Raw genomic sequence first — 19,722 nt, 5'->3', positions numbered from 1 at the left:
CCATCTGCACCTTCGGCCCACGCACAGTCGCCCTCCGCTTCGGCAGCCAGCTCTTTCGCTGGGAGTTCGTGACGGCGGATGTCCCCATGGCTTTGCTTGGGGCCGATTTCCTTTGCGCCCATGGGCTGCTGGTCGACGTTAAACGTCGGCGTCTCATCAATGCCGAAACTTTCAGCTCGCTGGCGTGCACCTTGAGCCGTTCCGTGCCCACCGAGCTTTCCTGCGTCCTCCCGTTGGCAGACGACTTCGCGTGTCTCCTCGCGGAGTTCCCGGCCCTCACGCGACTGACGTTTTCGGCCGTCGCGGTGCGTCACGGCATCGAGCATCACATTCCCACTACGGGCCCGCCGGTGTACGCCCGAGCTCGCCGTCTCGACCCAGCCAAACTCGCCGTCACCAAGGCCGAATTCGCCGCGCTGGAGCGCTTCGGCATCGTGCGGCGCTCCGACAGCGCTTGGGCCTCGCCGCTGCACATCGTCCCGAAGCCGGGGGGCGGATGGCGGCCATGCGGCGACTACCGCCGCCTCAACGACGCCACTACCCCTGACAGGTACCCCGTCCCGCACATCCAGGATTTTTCCGCCCTGTTGGTGGGGCGGACCATTTTTTCAAAAGTGGACCTGATTCGGGGGTACCACCAGGTGCCCGTCCGCCCGGCTGACATCCCGAAGACGGCCGTTTTTACACCTTTCGGCCTCTTCGAATTCCTCCGGATGCCCTTCGGCCTCAAAAACGCGGCACAGGCGTTCCAGCGCCTGATGGACAGCGTGCTGCGTGACTTGCCGTTCCTCTTTACCTACCTGGACGACATCCTCGTCGCCAGCACGTCCAGAGCCGAGCACCTCCTCCACCTCCGGATGCTGTTCGGCCGCCTCAGCGAGCATGGCTTGATCATCAACCCGGCCAAATGTCACTTTGGTGCGGTGACGATCGACTTTTTGGGCCACCACATCACCCGGAACGGCGCCGTACCGCTACCGGCCAAAGTCGAGGCCATCGCCGCTTTCCCGCGCCCCCGCTCCGTCAAGGCGCTGCAGGAGTTCCTCGGGATGGTGAACTTTTACCACCGCTTCGTGCCCCGAGCTGCGCAACTCATGCGGCCCTTGTACACCACCCTCCGCGGCCAGCCGGCGAAGCGCAACGTCGTCTGGTCCATGGACATGGACGCTGCTTTCACCGGCGCGAAACGGGCCCTCGCCAACGCCACGCTGCTGGCCCCCGCACGGCTCCAAAGGAGGACCTCCAGGCGTCCACCGCCGAGCTGGTGAACAGCCAGGCCCTCCGCGTCCCGGGTGAGTTCGTGCCCGACGCCATCAGCCCCTGGTCTGCCGTGCGCCAGCGCACGGACTTCCAGGAGGCCGCCCAACGTTTCGCCCCGGTGCCCACGTCCCGCCATGGCGACCCCCAATCCTACGTCCCCCTAACACTCCGCACGGCGGAGTACGTCTTTGTGCGCCACGACGCGCACCGGGTGCCGCTCCGGCCACCATACGACGGACCCTTCCGGGTCCTACGACGGGACAACAAGTCCTTCGTCGTCAGCATCGGCGGCCGGGCGGACCGGATTTCGGTGGACCGCCTCAAGCCGGCCCACATGGACGTCGGCCAGCCACCACGGCTGGCTCTCCCACCGCGGTGCCCCCCCGTCCACTGCACCCCCCGTCCGGCCACCCGCCACCACACCGGACCCCCCCCCCCCCACCCCCCGCGACCAGCCAGGGGTCGTTTCGGTCGGGTCATCCGGACCCCCCTCAGGTTGACCTTCCTGGACCAAGTCGATTCTGGGGGGGCGTGTGTAGCGACCCATGGGTCCCCCAAATCTCGAGACCAGCAACAGAATCTCCTGGCCCAAGCTGGTGACGTAACCGGCGGCCAAACCGCGGCGCCGAGGTTATAATCCTTTGCACCTGTCGGTCACATGACCACCAAAGCGTGCCTCGCCTGAGAGGCGGGGCTTTGGTTCTGATGTATGCTTTTTGGTTTGGATATATATATGCGAACCCGATAAATGGGCTTTCAGAGTTCCCGAGATGATTATACAATAAACATCTTCTCGGACGAGTTTGTGTCTTGTCCGTCACTTCGTCCGTCTCAAGCAGGAGCGCTGCTCCTTCACTATATTGTTTTTCCAATTTTTCCAATTTTCCAGTTTTTCCAAACACGATGGAATAATATTTACCAATATGAACAGTGATGTGGCTTTTATTGAAATTCTACAAATACTGTTTAGATTTTGATGAGAATTACAAACCTGCAGCGAATCCGGAAGTGGAAAGATGACGGCAATGCGCGGGTTTGATAATATCCCAATACAACCGTCATTCAATCGTAATGTTTAATCGTTAAACGTTAATCGTGTTAATCGTTTTGTTAAAGTATCAATTGATGATTGGAATTGAGTGAATACAATTACGATTTCGAATTCGTAATTGTATTCACCCAACCGTACGGAACTTCACATCAGGATTTAATTTTCAGGGTGGCATAGTTCCGAACCCGAAGGATCGGTAACCGCCACAATTTCGGTCTTCGAGGCCGGCCGATAGGCACAGTGTGACCGGCCAATTGGTGGAGTTTGTCCGCACAATGTGGGCGCTTTCAGGATGAACTTTAGCCGGGGAGCGTTTGGGCGCCCCGGTCTGATACTGCCGCCCACGCGCATAACAACCCTGTGAGTGCGCGTGGGTCCCGGCGGTCCCACTGGCCTAGCGCTACCATGTTTAGACAGCGAAATCCGTCCCCGGGCACCGGCGCCTACTCCCGAAAGTTGAGAGGGTAACGGCGTCAGGCACGGTAGGACACCCGTGGAGCCCCGGCGGACCAGGGACGCGCGAGCCTACGCGTTAGCGTGCTACGGCGGAATCAACGGCTTCGGCCACGGCCGGGCCGATACTCGGCCCGGTCGCACCGGAAATGAACTGGTTCGACGCCCGCGCTGGAGAGGTCGCGGGCGACTGAGATGTATTAACAAATTAATTAATTAATTTGAGACGTCCGATTTCTAGTGTTTGGAAATTTGGGAGAGCTTGACCCTAGCCTTTCCCTTGCGAGGGCAAGGAGGAACTTAACACTTAACACTTAAGCTTAGCTTAAAGTACACCCTGACCAGCGCTCACGGTGGGACGGCAAGGCAACCAGAAGGGACGAGGTTCTCCTGACCACGTGGCCCTCGATTTGGGAAGCGAGAGGCGTTCCATTAGTGGACGCGCCCCTCACGCCCGTCTTTTGGGCGGCCCCGGTAGGCCGTTTGTTTTGACGTTCCGTGACAAGCCCCGCACCCCCACCTCCCCCTCCCCTTCCCACGCCCCCTGCCCCCAAGCCCTCTCCCTCCCACACTTCTCCCTGCTCTCAAATGTTGTGGTTGTGTGCTTCACCTTCTCTCCCCATCTTGTCTTCCGCTCCCTCTTTTTGTATATTTTGTTTGTTTGGTTGATTTGTTTGTGAAATAAATGTTAGCTCTTTCATGAGCCTCGATTCAGTATACAAACAAAAAAAAATATATATATATATATATATTTGTTTATGTCACGAATTTTGTTAAAAGCTTATTTATTATATTAATGTTATTTAATTTGTGATTGGAGTTATGCTGTTTGGAATGAAAAAAGAGATAGCAAGTTCAAGTGAATGACGGAATGCCGTGATGGTTTCTTGTTTCTAAACGTGACCTTCGCGGATTGCCATATGCAGATTTGCCATTGACTGGGTATAGAACAAACGTACCTGTTTGTTTGCGAACGGTTGCGCTTTTCATGGAAGTCGTTCACGTACTTGCTGTCCATGTCTGGCGTGTGACTGAAGGTGCTACAGGAATGTGGAATTTATTGGTTTCATGCTTTAGTATTCGCCGTTTCTGCATTGTCTGTTTGCTTCTAGCCTCCCACCTGTGCCTAGCACGGGTACCTCACTAGTTCTATTAATAGGCAAAAGGAATTTAGTCAAAGGTCAAGATGATCTGAAACATGTTAAACACCTATTACGTCATAGTGAGAACATGTGTTCACCAAATTTGCTCCGCATAACATTCAATAATGTCAAACAGTTGCAGTTGTCATAGTTGACCTCGCCAGAGGAGAGGGTATTGCATTTGATTTCGTTTGTTTGGCTGTCTGTTTGTCCGCACAGAAAAAAAAAAAGATTTTCTCTGCAAAAGTTGGACCAACAGTTGAACACGACATTTTCCTCATAGGAGCACACCCTCCTGTATAATATTTAAATGATAATTATGACGTAATAGGTCACGTGGTACAGGCGCCATCTTGTAAACACCCAAAAAAGTTTGCAACTTTACATCAACAAAACCGCTCCATGGAAAAAATTTAAACGTAGCTCATTGTATAAGAACTCCGCAAAGAGAATAAGTGTTGTCAACGAAGATGTCGTTGGTGCCGAAATTATGACGTCATCATTCGACAGGGACAACACTTAGTCTGATCAATTTGAAATTTATTGAGCGTGATATACACAATTATATTAGAGAAGGTAAATTTATGATGTCATCGCTCACGTGGTCTGGCAGCCATATTGGATCAAAGAAAAAAACCCTTCGAAAACAGAAGAGTTGGCTCGCACCAAGTTGACTGTGCAGGGTATAAGTATTCTATGAATACCATCTAGTTAGGGTGAAGCATTCACATTGTGATACAAGCATAAAATATTGGCATTTATGCTCTTATATAGGTACTCTATAAATCCCATTGATTAGCCAACTCGAATTTCAACATGGCTGCCACTCTTTTCAAAATGGCCACCAAAAATGCTAAAATCCACCATAAACTTTTTTATATTGAATTTGGGACTTATGAGTATCAATACAAAATTACAGAAGTACATATTATCTATAAGAGGTAGTTAAAATTTTTAATTTACCTCAAGATAAATTGAAATTTTTAACTTCTATACCACTATCCTTTATCGACCACTATCCTGTGTTGGAGTGGCGACCCATCCAGAATTGTATCTCAAAGCCAATGAAACTACCTCGGCAGCCTTATGCGACCGACAGTGAGGATCATCCATCTACCCATACATTTTATTGAGCCAACCTGTAGTGTGTTATAACTGGCTTATGAGTAGTGTGAGAATGCCAATGACTGTGATGGGTTCAAGGTCACACAATTGTGGACCTTATGAGGTTTTCTATTATAGTGAGGAAGAGGCCGCCAGAGAGACACAAGTGGTCATCCTGCCACGCAGAACCTTGGCTGGGGTAAAGAGACTTAGGCGTGTGCTGGTGAACCAAAGGATGGTGTTATTACGGCTGAGTGGTTGAAGTGGCCAGCTGCTGGAACTATATGATTTTCTTCTCCTTTGACCAGTTTGAACTAAATGATGAAGACAAACATCTCCAGAAGAAACACCTTTCATAGTAGATAGTTCACATTTCACAACTCTTCATGCGGCAAATCCTATGTAAGCCACACCATGAAGAACTGCTCTCACATGCAGAATGCTACATTTGCACCACAATTATGAAACCCAATCATACCAGGTAAAATTTTACATTCGATCAAAATCACCTTCCAGAAGCAGTTTAGCTTATACCGGCTGGCATAAATCCTTTGGGTTTCAGTGTTTGATTGAATACAAGGCATTAGTACATAGCTCTTCGGTTTTTTTTTGGGGGGGGGGGGGGGGCGTTGTATACAACATCGAGGCTCGTGTAAGAGCTAACATTGATCACAAAAAGACAAACTGACACATAAAACATGATAAAGGGAGCGGGAGACAAGATGGAGAGCAGGGACATCGGGAGATCTGTGGGAGGGAGAGGGCTTGGGGGGAGGAGGCATGGGAATTGAGGTAAAAACCACAAGGACACCGCTAGGACTTCCAGGAAAGAAGTTTGTATTTCAAAAAAGTGAATCTGGGGTGAATTAACGGGGGTAGAAAAGATCAAGGGTTTGGATGGGGGAAGATAAGAGATTGTGGTGAACAGCTGTTTTAAAGAGCTAGAGGGAGGAGAGGGATTGAAGAGAGTGAGGGAGGGTGTTCCAGAGGTGGGAGAAAAGAGGAATGAAGGAGTGAAGGTGAGCAGAGAGTCTGAATGGAATAGAGAATAGAGAGAATGAATAGAGAATAGAATAGGTGAGATAGATGTAGATGGAGTCGTCACTGTTAGGAGGCGGGTACAACACAGACAAACTAGTGGTGGGAGTGGAGGGATTCACAAGCAGAGGTACTCCTGGGGGTTGGGATGTGTAAGATCAGTACTAATGCAGTGAGAAATTGAGTTATTGATGTAAAGTGCAACTCTGCCGCTGGGGCATGGTTCAGGCCTATCAAATCGGATTTCTCATTCGGAATCGGAATTCTCAGGTTTGGATGAGATGCTCGCACCATTCAATTAACCTTAAATACTCATTACTTAACCATCATTGATATCTTTGACAGCTGACTGCGGCTCAGTTTTTGACCTATGACTTCAAACACTGCTTGTACACCAGCTCTCTATAGTAAATCAAAGCCAGTTTTGCCCCAGTTTGTTCACATGTATGAGCATGAACTTTTTTTTCTTTTTCTTCTTACAATGTACTTTTACATGAATTACAAGATGAGAAACCAATGGACAAAACACGGTATGTATTTGAATCTGATTTCGCAAGCATCATCATATGTTTTGCTCAGATGGAAATAAGGCCAAGGTGGTCTTCGGAAGACCAAGGAAATACTTTGTTCATCAAAGTAAAACAGTTTATTCACTTTTGAATCAAAATGTTCTGATAAATGTAATTCCTCATAGTGAACAAACAAAACAAACAAAATAACACAATGATAGCCAGTCAAGTGCAAAGTCACAAACAAACTTCTCAGGTTGCTACATATTGCCGGCACTACATGGATGAGATAACAAGGTGTTGAGGGAGTATCATCAGGACAATCAGTATCTTCCTGTCATCAGGAATGACATTCAGCACCATCAGGAATGTCAGCGCCACCAATGTTGTTGTCGACTCAGTCGAGTGTTCGTAAGATTGTTTTGCTCACGCCGTGTTTTAGCCGGATGTGAGCCGACTTTGTGGGCAAATAACATAAAATGAGAGACCAAAAAAACAAAACACCTGTCTCATCCACCCTCGTGCACCTGAGGACAGGTGCAAATCCAGGAGTTAACACACAACAGGAAGGGCCAACAAAGTGTGGTCAAAACCAGAGATGAAAATTCTGATACAAATCTTAGGCAATGGTATCAAAATTAATTTATGATCATAGACAAAATATACATCCTTCGAGAGTAATCATAAAAATGGTTACAAATCATATACAAATATTCTACAAACAAAAAGAGACAATTAATTTTTACAAATGACAAACTAGAGTTCATAGAACACCGTGTCTCATGCTGTCTTGAAAAAAATAACATGGGGTGGGTCTTTTCTTTACGAGACTCGATTGTGTCCGAATCTTGATATTCTGCGATGCTTTGAGCGAGCGGAAAATTTGCTTGGTCGAGACATTTTCTTCAAGTAGTGCTAAACTGGAGCTTTTTGAAAGCGACAAGGTGATTTGTGTTCTACAGTTCAAATATACAATTCAATTGAAATTAAAACTAGAAAGAGCAATCGGAGATTGCAGACCCGCCGCCAGGACGCATTTTCGGTGGTTTTTAAGGCTTTTGTGTTAAACCAAATATGGCGGCCGAACCACGTGACCGATGACGTCATTTTTTCCCTCCACCAATTTATCCCCTTGATGATGCTCAAGAAATTTCATCTTGATCAGATGTTTTGTACTTGTCGAATTATGACGTCATAATGGAGGCATCTATGCCATCATCATTAACATATGTTATGCCACATGGAGAGTTCTTTTACAATGAGCCATGTCTCAATTTTCTTCTATGCAGTGCTTTCGAAGGTATAGAGGTGCATATTTTTTCGGTTTTCCAAGATGGCGCCCATACCACGTGACTTATAACATCATAATTATCATTAAAAAATTATACAGGTGGAGTTGCACCTATGGTGAAAATTTCCTGTCAATCGGACCAACGGTTGCAGAGAAAATCATATTTATTCTGTGCGGACAAACAAACAAACAGACAAACAAACGGACTCAGATGCAATACCCTCTCCTCAGTTGAGGCTAATAAACGTTTTAAAGGTAGTACAAAAACGAAAAGGAACTTTACCACCGGTGCATGTTGATGCACCATCTTAACATGCTAAATTAGCTCTTCGTGCCTGTTGTTTGTGTCCTTTATGACGGGCCAAAAATAGGAAGTTTCCTGTTTGGAATGACTTTCAATTTTGTTTGACTGCCAGATAGGCAGACATAGTAAAACAATGACCTTACGCCTCTCTGCGCATGCGCACTCGGGACGAGGTCCCATTCAATTTGCCAAATTCGGAGCCAATGTGCTGCTAAACTGCAGGTTCGTGTTCCGATTCATATTCAAGTGTTCAAAATATAAAATCATATTTATATTAAGTCGTTCCTCGATCAACGACTGACCTATGTAGAACAGACAGAGTGCCCAATTGCTTAACCCCACTTTGCGCTACACACGCTGGGTAACAACACATAAGAGCACGGATGAACGACCATGTGTTGGCAACCACCACACAGGCTTGATATCATTCGATTTTCAACAATAATATCAACCTCTGCTATTGGCCTCCTGCATTGAAGTTCCTGTAAGGGAAGTCATGTGATCATCATAATATTTTCATGCTCAGTTCGGGCTCCATGGCCTCGATGAGAAAAGCTTTGGCGCAATATGGTGGAATGGCTTCCGTGGTCGTGTGGGTGAGCATGTGTCTCTCCAGATGTGCCTGCCGAGCAAACGCCTTGCCACAGACCAAGCAAGGGAAGGGCTTCTCTCCCGTGTGGATCAACAGGTGTCGTTGCAGGTGTGCCAGCTGTGCAAACGCCTTTCCACAATCGATACACTGATAAGGTTTTTCTCCTGTATGAGTGCGACGGTGGCACACGAGGTTGGCCTGCTGTGTAAATGCCTTGCCACAGTCCCGGCACAGGTAGGGTTTCTCACCCGTATGAGTACGTCGATGGCATTCTAGGGACTTCATGTGCCCAAAGGCCTTCCCACAATCCATGCACTGGTATGGTCTCTCCCCAGTATGAGTTAATAAGTGTCGTTTCAGGTGTGCTTGCTGAGCAAATGCTTTACCACAAGATGTGCACTGGAAAGGGCGCTCTCCTGTGTGAGTACGACGGTGGCACTCCAGCTGTGGTGCTTGTGTGAATGTTTTACCACAGTCTCCACAGCAGTAAGGCCTCTCACCAGTGTGGGTGCGTCTATGGCAGTCAAGAGACTTAACGTGCGCAAACGCCTTCCCACACTCCATGCACTGGTAGGGCTTCTCCCCCGTATGGACCAAGAGGTGGCGAGTTAAGTGTGCTTGCTGCGTGAAGGCCTTACTGCAGACCGTGCACTGGTAAGGCTTTTCACCTGTGTGGGTACGACGATGACAATCCAGGTTAGCCTGCTGCGTGAACGCTTTGCCACAATCGCGGCACAGGTATGGCCTCTCGCCTGTGTGAATCCGGTAGTGACACTTGAGAGATTTGGGGTCAGCACATACCTTTCCACACTCTTTGCATTGGTAGCCTTTATGGCTGGGCTGCCTTTGGCGTCCTGGAGAAGCAATTGTATGACCATGTGCCATACCAATGGGCACCGAGGCAGTTTGGGCTCCCAAGTCCTGAGGTTTCTGCAGGCTAGGAGATCCTGTCTGAAAGAATGGTGTTGGTTTGGACACCGAAAACAATGGATCTTTTCGTTTCTCTTTTGGTTCCATGTGCCCATTGACCTCTTTCTTTGTTCCAGCAGTGATACTCACGTCAGTCTGGCATAGTGCCACTGGCAATGTGATGCATTTGCCCGCACTTTCACAAAAATCCCAACTCCACGTCTGAGTCCCACGTGACTGATACCAAGCATTACGTCGCTCCGTATCACGACATATCGGAGGTTCACAATCAGCAACACCATCTCCTTGTACCCGAAAATCATGTACGTTCAGCTCCATGCCATTTTCCTCTGCGAAGAGCAGCCCATTGGACTTCTCCAGCTTGATTGCTGAATTTTCTCGAACCTGATAGGTCGGATCATTTTCTAGCCCGTCTGAGTGATTTGTCAGTCTCTCTTCTTTCACTGCAGAAGCAAAACCTGAAAAAAAAAACCAAGATTAGCAAAATCGATATGAGGATCATTCAAGGTTGACGTGCGCATTTCATTCAAGAAAATCAAAAGATGCATGGTGGGGACGATGAACATTCACCACTTTTTTTTTTTTTTTTTTGGATACAAGATCGAGGCTCATGTAAGAGCTAACATTAATCACAAAAAAAAAAAACGGGCACATAAAACATATGATAAAGGGAGCGGGAGATAAGATGGGGAGAAAGAGGGAAGCACACAAGTACAACAGTAGAGAACAAAAACATCGGGAGATCTGTGGGAGGGAGAAGGCTTGGGGTGGAGGAGGCATCGAAAGAGGATTGGGGTGGGAGAGGTAGAAACAAATGGACACTGCTAGGACTTTCAGGAAAGAAGTTTGAATTTCAAAAAAAGAGGATCTGGGGTGAATGAACGGGGGTAGAAAAGATCAAGGTTTTGGATGGGGGAACATAAGAGATGGTGGTGAACAGATGTTTTAAAGACCTGGAGGATGGAGTGGGATTGAAGAGAGTGAGGTTGTCGATTGAAGATTGAAGTATTTCTCAAAATACTCTCCTGCTACACACTGGCTCAGAATGTAGATGTGCCGCAATACCATAGATATAACTCCTTGAGACAGGTATGCAGCCATTTCAGGATTTGGTAAACTTAACACTATTCCATTGTTCTTCAAGTGGTCCAAACATTCAATGCCGCAAATTGTATTGGACGATTATTTACAATTTCCCAAACTATCTCCACGTGAAGAGATGTGATTACATTTGCCGTGTTAGGGGTGAGCATTAATGGGCAGGAAAGTCACACCTGGGACAACATACACCACTGCCATCTGCGTATTGCTGAACGGCAACATGAGTAACACAAATCGAGAGGTAAAAAGTAAAACAGATAATGTCATAGACTTGGTGTGCAAAGGAGAACACAGGACACTGGCAGGGTACAAGGGGAATGCAGAGCACCATCAGGGCGAGACGGCGGGCATGAAGGTTGCCGGCAGGACAACAGCAGGTTCGCTAGGTACCGGCTGGAATCCAGGGGAGGGTGACAGGACGTTGGGCACATTGGACAGGAAGTTGGGTGCATCGGAAGCCGGGAGGGGGAGGGAGGGGGAGGGAGGGGGGGGGGGTGCACGAGAGGTAGCGTCTTTGGCGCATTGGACATGAGATGGGACATGTAGGATGCAAGTAAGGCAAAGACCCTGCGAGATAGGAAGAGTTCAGATATCTCTGGCAGCATTGGTTTGGAAATTAGAATCCAAGAAAGAAGTTTAATACTTTCAGTTTTTCCAAGCCAAGATGGTGAAGGACAATGGAAAATTTCAGTCTCAACGTGCTGATCCACATCGGTGTCGTCCAAAACCACGTCTGCAATAAGACACAGCCATTGCATAAATGCCTTTGAATTTCAACGGTGATGTATAAATACAGTAGTATGCACTATGCATACATTAAATTTCATTAACTAACATTAACTAACACGAGCAGTGTCCATGTGTTTTATACCTCTCCCACCCCCCACCCCCCCACCTTCCCATGCCTCCTTCCTCCCCCCCCCCCCCCCCAAGCCCTCTCCCTCCCACAGACCTCCCGATGTCCCTGCTCTCAAATGTTGTACTTGTGTGCTTCCCTCTCTCTCCCCATCTTGTCTCCCGCTCCCTTTATTATAATTATGTTTTATGTGATGGTTTACGTTTTTTTTTTGTCATTAATGTCAGCTCTTACAGGAGCCTCGATGTTGTATACAAAAAAATAAATAATAAAAACTACAGTGGGTGCTGTATCTCTGACACAGACACATCCCAATAAATGATGCAACGAGCAATCAAGCTAGAGACTAGAATGGCACTCGGTAGAGTGCATACCTCTGCCAGGCTGAACAGTTTATGTTTTGTATCCCGCTGATAGGCCAGATCAGGATATTCACCAAAATGTAATTAATTCGTCCTCACACACGAAACTTGTCCACCAATTATCGTCCGAATCCGTTCACAATGTTTTGAGATATCACGCCATATATTGTTTTTAGCCCTATCTCTAAATGGTGAGATATCACATTTAAAAAAAATCGTATTTGGGTCCTGATCTTCACCCAAATCAAATCAATTAGTCTTTTCCCGACACACAACCTGTGCACCAAGTTTCATCCAAATCCGTCCATAACTTTTTGAGATATTCTGCTATGTATCGGTTTTAGCCCGATCTACCAATGGTGAAGAATCACTTGAAATAATTAAATAATTCTCGTATCCGAATCCATATTCAGATCTTCACCAAAATCGGATCGATTCTTCCTTGTCACACACACAACCTGTGCACCAAATTTCATCCAAATCCGTCCATAACCTTTTGAGATATCGTGCTATGTATCGGTTTTAGCCCAATCTACCAATGGTGAAGAATCACTTGGAAAATTAAATAATTCTCGCATCCGAATCCATATTCAGATCTTCACCAAAATCGAGTCGATTCTTCCTCGTCACACACACAACCTGTGCACCTAGTTTCATCCAAATCCGTCCATAACTTTTTGAGATATCCTGCTCACAAACAAATAGGACAGACAGACAGGGGTGAAGACATATCCTCCGTCTGCCTTTGGTGGTGGAGGTAATAAATAAATAAATCAGTGTACTTTTGAACACAATAACAAGGGCCTAGAGGGAATAACTATTTGACATGGGCCCGTTTGCTGCTCCTGAGCTCATAGCTCATGCTGCTGGGATCCCAGGTTGAAATCCCATGCCTTAGATTTAGAGCTTAGACACCTTTAAAACTATGACAGCACTCGGTAGAGAGCATACCTCCACCAGGCTGAACAGTTTACATTTTGTATCCCACTGGCAGGCCGGATTTGGATCTGGAACTTAACCAATATGTAATCGGCTTTGTTCCAAGTTTTGTCATAATCCATCCACAACTTTTTGAGATATCATGCGATGTATCATTTTGGCCTCATCTCTCAATGGTGAAGAATCACTTAAACAATTTAAAAATACTCAAATCTGGATCTTCACCAAAATTGAATCAATTTGTCCTTGTCGCACACTCAACCTGTCCACCAAATTTCAGCAGAATCCATCCATAACTTTTGAGATATCCTGCTCACAGACAGACAGACAGACAGACAGGGGTGAAAACATAACCTCCGTCCACCTTCAATGGCGGAAGGTAAAGAAGCACAAATGAAGTTCAACATAATTTTGGATGTGAAAAGTCCACAGTGTGGGGAATCACAAGTGGCCAACCATGAAGCCGACTCGTGTGTGTGGTTCACAACCAACCAAGTGTGGTGCATGACCAACCCTGTGGTGGGTCATGTAGACTCTGTGGGTTGGGCTCCCAGGTGCCATAGCCTTCATCCACGGAGAGCGGCCACACAGGCTCCATCTTCATGCCACTCAACTGCAAGTCCATCACGTCTTGGAGAAGACAAAGCCTGAAAGTTAGTGACGTTGTCATCGCGCTTAGGTAAATCATAACAGGCCGCACATCCAATGCAACATGGACGCACGCATCACGTGTTTCAGGATGTGTATATATCCTTGACATTGCAGCATGTTTATGGCAGGTTTTAGCAGTGAGTGAAATGTTACCTGTCTGACCGAACTGTTACCCCAACAATGCAGTTTAAGAAAGGGCAAAACGATGCATTTTTCTATACGTCCAGCTTTTGATGTTTTCTTTAGGCCAAGCACGTGGGTGCATAAATGCACATGAGGTTTGTGATTGGGATACAAAAGTGAGCATCAGGTTGATGTAAATGTTTGCATCCCACAAACAACTTCCATACATACCCCCCCCCCCCCACCCCCCCTCCTTCCCTACACCTTTTGGCCCCAACTCTCAGTTTTCCAGCCCCTACCCATCAGCCCCTACCCCTACCCCTCCACCCACCAATAACCGTGCCACCCCCCCCCCCCTGCCCCTGCCATTCGTCTCCCCTATTTCTCCTCTCACCCACCCCCCCTTCCCCCACCCCCACCCTCCAGTCTCTGTTAATCCACTCTATCATTCTGTGGGTCTTTTCACATCAGAAGGCTCCTCTGGTCCAGTCACCGATGCATCTCCTGATGTTATCTGTGTGACAAATCTTTCTCACCCAAGGCGATCGCAACACACGGTCTGTCTCCTTCCCTGAGCTCTTCCTCCTTGGCTTTAACAGTACTATGAATAGCTCACTTCCTGGTGGTCATATTGCAGTACATGTTTATAACCCCCTTCTCCACAGCCCCTGCTCCTGCCCCCCACCCACAGAACCCACAGAGTGTTGCTGCCTTTGTGTGTCTTTCTGTAACAAACAATTATATATTTGTGGGGTCCACCACACCGCCCCCCTCCCTCCCCCTCTCGACCCTCACCCCCCTACCCCTCAAGCATTGTCTATAGAAAGAGAGAACTGTGGTGGGAGGACAGCAGATAATCCATGTCTGAAGAGTCATCAGATGGAGTAACTATAGATAGAGTGAACCTGTTGCCCTCTGTTGTTTAACTCCTCCATGAGCCGAGATTTCTCGATACAAAATAAATCGATACCGTAAGTTTTGAACAAGTTACGAAATTTGTGTCATGTGTAAGATTTGATTTATAGATGATATGCGTCTGTCATGCTTTGGACCTGCCATGGAAAGACCTTCGGCACCCGGGCATTGGCCCCCCTTCCCCCTCCCTTCGGTGCCCCGGACATTCACCCTTCGGCGCCTCGGGTTTTCGCCCCCCTTTGGTGCCCTGGGCGTTCACCCCCATTCAGCACCACGGACATTGCCCCCCTCCCCCTCGGCGCTCCGGCCATTGCCCCCCACGTTCGCCCCCCTTCAACACCCCGGGAGGTTTCCCCCCCCACGTTCGCCCCCCTTCAGCACCACGGACATTCGCCCCCCTCCCTTTGGTGCCCCGGACATTGCCCCCCACGTTCGTCCCCCTTCAGCACCCCGGGTGTTCGCCCCCCTTAAGCACCACAGACGATCGCCCCCCTTCGGAACCCCGGCCATTGCCCCCCATTCAGCACCATGGACATTCGCCCCCCTTCGGAGCCCCAACCATTGCCCGTCCCGCCCCCTCTCGGAGCCCCAACCATTGCCCCTCCCGCCCCCCTTCAGCACCCCGGGCATTCGCCCCCCTTCGGAGCCCCAACCATTGCCCGTCCCGCCCCCCTTCAGCACCCCGGGCGTTCGCCCCTCCACGTTCGCCCCCCTTCAGCACCACGGACATTCGCCCCTCCTCGGAGCCCCGGGACCGCCGAAGAACGATGGAAATTTCAACTTTCATTTCTTTGAGTCACATTTGCTGATATACCGTACATACCTGAATCGAAGCAGTTATTTCAATGTGATACCTGTCGTCATCATTTGGCATTTCAGATGAAACAAGGAAAAGACGTTGTTATGATTTTGACACATTTGATTTGCGTGATGAACCGACACAAGAGATGGAAACAAACCGAGATTCGACACAAGAGATGGAAACAAACCGAGATTCGACGCAAGAGATGGAAACAAACCGAGATTCGACGCAAGAGATGGAAACAAACCGAGATTCGACGCAAGAGATGGAAACAAACCGAGATTCGACACAAGAGATGGAAACAAACTGAGATTCGACACAAGAGATGGAAACAAACCGAGATTCGACACAAGAGATGGAAACAAACCGAGATTCGACACAAGAGATGGAAACAAACCGAGATTCGACACAAGAGATGGAAACAAACCGAGATTCGACACAAGAGATGGAAACAAACCGAGATTCGACACAAGAGATGGAAACAATCCGAGATTCGACACAAGAGATGGAAACAAACCGAGATTCAACACAAGAGATGGAAACAATCCGAGATTCGACACAAGAGATGGAAACAAACCGAGATGCGACACAAGAGATGGAAACAAACCGAGATTCGACACAAGAGATGGAAACAAACAGAGATTCGACACAAGAGATGGAAACAAACCGAGATTCGACACAAGAGATGGAAACAAACCGAGATTCGACACAAGAGATGGAAACAAACCGAGATTCGACACAAGAGATGGAAACAAACCGAGATTCGACACAAGAGATGGAAACAAACCGAGATTCGACGCAAGAGATGGAAACAAACCGAGATTCGACGCAAGAGATGGAAACAAACCGAGATTCGACGCAAGAGATGGAAACAATCCGAGATTCGACACAAGAGATGGAAACAAACCGAGATTCGACACGAGATGGAAACAAACCGAGATTCGACACAAGAGATGGAAACAAACCGAGATTCGACACAAGAGATGGAAACAATCCGAGATTCGACACAAGAGATGGAAACAAACCGAGATTCGACACAAGAGATGGAAACAAACCGAGATTCGACACAAGAGATGGAAACAAACCGAGATTCGACACAAGAGATGGAAACAATCCGAGATTCGACACAAGAGATGGAAACAAACCGAGATTCGACACAAGAGATGGAAACAAACCGAGATTCGACACAAGAGATGGAAACAAACCGAGATTCGACACAAGAGATGGAAACAATCCGAGATTCGACACAAGAGATGGAAACAAACCGAGATTCGACACAAGAGATGGAAACAAACCGAGATTCGATGCAAGAGATGGAAACAAACCGAGATTCGACACAAGAGATGGAAACAAACCGAGATTTGACACAAGAGATGGAAACAATCCGAGATTTGACGCAAGAGATGGAAACAAACCGAGATTTGACACAAGAGATGGAAACAAACCGAGATTCGACACAAGAGATGGAAACAAACCGAGATTCGACACAAGAGATGGAAACAAACCGAGATTCGACACAAGAGATGGAAACAAACCGAGATTCGACACGAGATGGAAACAAACCGAGATTCGACGCAAGAGATGGAAACAAACCGAGATTCGACGCAAGAGATGGAAACAATCCGAGATTCGACGCAAGAGATGGAAACAAACCGAGATTCGACACAAGAGATGGAAACAAACCGAGATTCGACACAAGAGATGGAAACAATCCGAGATTCGACACAAGAGATGGAAACAAACCGAGATTCGACACAAGAGATGGAAACAAACCGAGATTCGACACAAGAGATGGAAACAATCCGAGATTCGACACAAGAGATGGAAACAAACCGAGATTCGACACAAGAGATGGAAACAAACCGAGATTCGACACAAGAGATGGAAACAATCCGAGATTCGACACAAGAGATGGAAACAAACCGAGATTCGACACAAGAGATGGAAACAAACCGAGATTCGACGCAAGAGATGGAAACAAACCGAGATTCGACACAAGAGATGGAAACAAACCGAGATTCGACACAAGAGATGGAAACAAACCGAGATTCGACACAAGAGATGGAAACAAACCGAGATTCGACACAAGAGATGGAAACAAACCGAGATTCGACACAAGAGATGGAAACAATCCGAGATTCGACGCAAGAGATGGAAACAAACCGAGATTCGACACAAGAGATGGAAACAAACCGAGATTCGACACAAGAGATGGAAACAAACCGAGATTCGACGCAAGAGATGGAAACAAACCGAGATTCGACACAAGAGATGGAAACAAACCGAGATTCGACACGAGATGGAAACAAACCGAGATTCGACACAAGAGATGGAAACAAACCGAGATTCGACACAAGAGATGGAAACAATCCGAGATTCGACACAAGAGATGGAAACAATCCGAGATTCGACACAAGAGATGGAAACAAACCGAGATGCGACACAAGAGATGGAAACAAACCGAGATTCGACACAAGAGATGGAAACAAACCGAGATTTGACACAAGAGATGGAAACAATCCGAGATTTGACACAAGAGATGGAAACAAACCGAGATTCGACACAAGAGATGGAAACAAACCGAGATTCGACGCAAGAGATGGAAACAAACCGAGATTTGACACAAGAGATGGAAACAAACCGAGATTCGACACAAGAGATGGAAACAAACCGAGATTCGACGCAAGAGATGGAAACAATCCGAGATTCGACGCAAGAGATGGAAACAAACCGAGATTTGACACAAGAGATGGAAACAAACCGAGATTCGACACAAGAGATGGAAACAAACCGAGATTCGACACAAGAGATGGAAACAAACCGAGATTCGACACAAGAGATGGAAACAAACCGAGATTCGACACGAGATGGAAACAAACCGAGATTCGACACAAGAGATGGAAACAAACCGAGATTCGACGCAAGAGATGGAAACAATCCGAGATTCGACGCAAGAGATGGAAACAAACAGAGATTCGACACAAGAGATGGAAACAAACCGAGATTCGACACAAGAGATGGAAACAAACCGAGATTCGACGCAAGAGATGGAAACAATCCGAGATTCGACGCAAGAGATGGAAACAAACAGAGATTCGACACAAGAGATGGAAACAAACCGAGATTCGACACAAGAGATGGAAACAAACCGAGATTCGACGCAAGAGATGGAAACAAACCGAGATTCGACGCAAGAGATGGAAACAAACCGAGATTCGACACAAGAGATGGAAACAAACCGAGATTCGACGCAAGAGATGGAAACAATCCGAGATTCGACGCAAGAGATGGAAACAAACAGAGATTCGACACAAGAGATGGAAACAAACCGAGATTCGACACAAGAGATGGAAACAAACCGAGATTCGACGCAAGAGATGGAAACAAACCGAGATTCGACGCAAGAGATGGAAACAAACCGAGATTCGACACAAGAGATGGAAACAATCCGAGATTCGACGCAAGAGATGGAAACAAACCGAGATTCGACGCAAGAGATGGAAACAAACCGAGATTCGACGCAAGAGATGGAAACAAACCGAGATTCGAAGAGGTCGTTTTGTTTACACTGCACAACATCACTAATGGTGCATCAACGTTTATCAAAATAACACTTTATAATTAAAACCTTATACATGTTGTTTTACTAGTGGACGGTGGGTTTCAAATCCCTCACCTCCATGACACGTCCCATGTTGAAGTTCAGGACATTGTGGATGCGCATTCCACCGGATTACCATGAACTCTTGTGGTGTTCTTTAAAACAAACTGGAGTCACGTGACGAGTATATGGTACAGAAAGAAAGATGTAAATACGTCATGAACGAGAAACATCCCGTCGCACACGAGTCCTGCGGTATACGAGTACGACTCGTGTATGAGTAATTAACGAGTCTTCAAAGGTCATACAAGTGACCTTTGCACGAACAGATCACGTACAAATAAATGATCCAGAAGTCCGTAACTACCAGAAGTAGAGCACTCTCGTCTCCTCGCAGGGAACTCACATGATGAAGGTACCTGGCAGGTGAAACGTGAGTAGGACGGAGTTGCCGGCGGCACGGGTTCGGGCCCGGGACATGGTTCAGGTTCGGGCCCGGGACATGGTTCAGGTTCTGCCTCTGGTTCGCGTTCGACGCGACATTCTGGCGATCACACGATAACATGGCGCCACGCGGAAGCGCAGCTCGCTGCATGTCACGTGATCACGTGACGTTCACTGTAATTTTTGGGTTTCCCCAAGTTTGCAGCGAGGCCATAAAAATGAACATTCCTCAATTTAACACTACAGATTCGTCA

The 19,722-nt window shown here is 47.4% G+C and overlaps 2 protein-coding genes across 9 annotated transcripts in view; both read right to left on the bottom strand.

Moving 5' to 3' along the window:
• The window catches only part of LOC137423533 (vitellin-degrading protease-like), an 80,060-nt gene extending 76,168 nt beyond the window's left edge, over window positions 1–3,892 (bottom strand). Inside the window, exon 1 of the mRNA XM_068110794.2 lies at window positions 3,724–3,892. Coding sequence (XP_067966895.2) covers window positions 3,724–3,782 — 59 coding nt within the window. The 5' untranslated portion in view covers window positions 3,783–3,892. The remainder of the gene's footprint in view (window positions 1–3,723) is intronic.
• A 2,787-nt stretch (window positions 3,893–6,679) lies between these two features.
• LOC137423531 (uncharacterized) lies at window positions 6,680–19,644 on the bottom strand. 8 transcript variants are annotated; one of them, XM_068110792.2, is made up of 4 exons: window positions 19,444–19,644; window positions 13,446–13,562; window positions 11,419–11,508; window positions 6,680–10,132 (listed from the first exon to the last, which is right to left on the bottom strand). In XM_068110792.2, exons 1-4 carry the CDS (start codon window positions 19,502–19,504, stop codon window positions 8,658–8,660), a joined length of 1,743 nt encoding a protein of 580 aa, XP_067966893.2. In that variant the 5' UTR covers window positions 19,505–19,644; the 3' UTR covers window positions 6,680–8,657. The 8 variants fall into 8 exon arrangements, with proteins under 8 accessions (XP_067966893.2, XP_078630281.1, XP_067966892.2 ...); XM_078774155.1 differs by having other exon boundaries at window positions 19,431–19,634; XM_068110791.2 differs by having other exon boundaries at window positions 19,100–19,624.
• Window positions 19,645–19,722: the final 78 nt, after the last annotated feature.

Source organism: Myxine glutinosa, chromosome 3, assembly GCF_964187855.1.
Source record: "Myxine glutinosa chromosome 3, kmMyxGlut1.1, whole genome shotgun sequence".
Taxonomy (NCBI): Eukaryota; Metazoa; Chordata; class Myxini; order Myxiniformes; family Myxinidae; genus Myxine; species Myxine glutinosa.
Note: the sequence above shows the minus strand (reverse complement) of the source record. Positions and strands in the feature narration are given on the sequence as shown.

What these genes read in the sequence shown, in the direction of transcription:
- LOC137423531 (XM_068110788.2), bottom strand. Translation starts at nt 19,589, where the DNA reads ATGTTATCGTGTGATCGCCAGAATGTCGCGTCGAACGCGAACCAGAGG. An exon ending in ACTCACGTTTCACCTGCCAG is followed by an intron (nt 13,580 to 19,443) that starts GTACCTTCATCA and finishes ACTAACTTTCAG; the next exon opens with GCTTTGTCTTCTCCAAGACG. An exon ending in TCTACATGACCCACCACAGG is followed by an intron (nt 11,509 to 13,445) that starts GTTGGTCATGCA and finishes GTCTTATTGCAG; the next exon opens with ACGTGGTTTTGGACGACACC.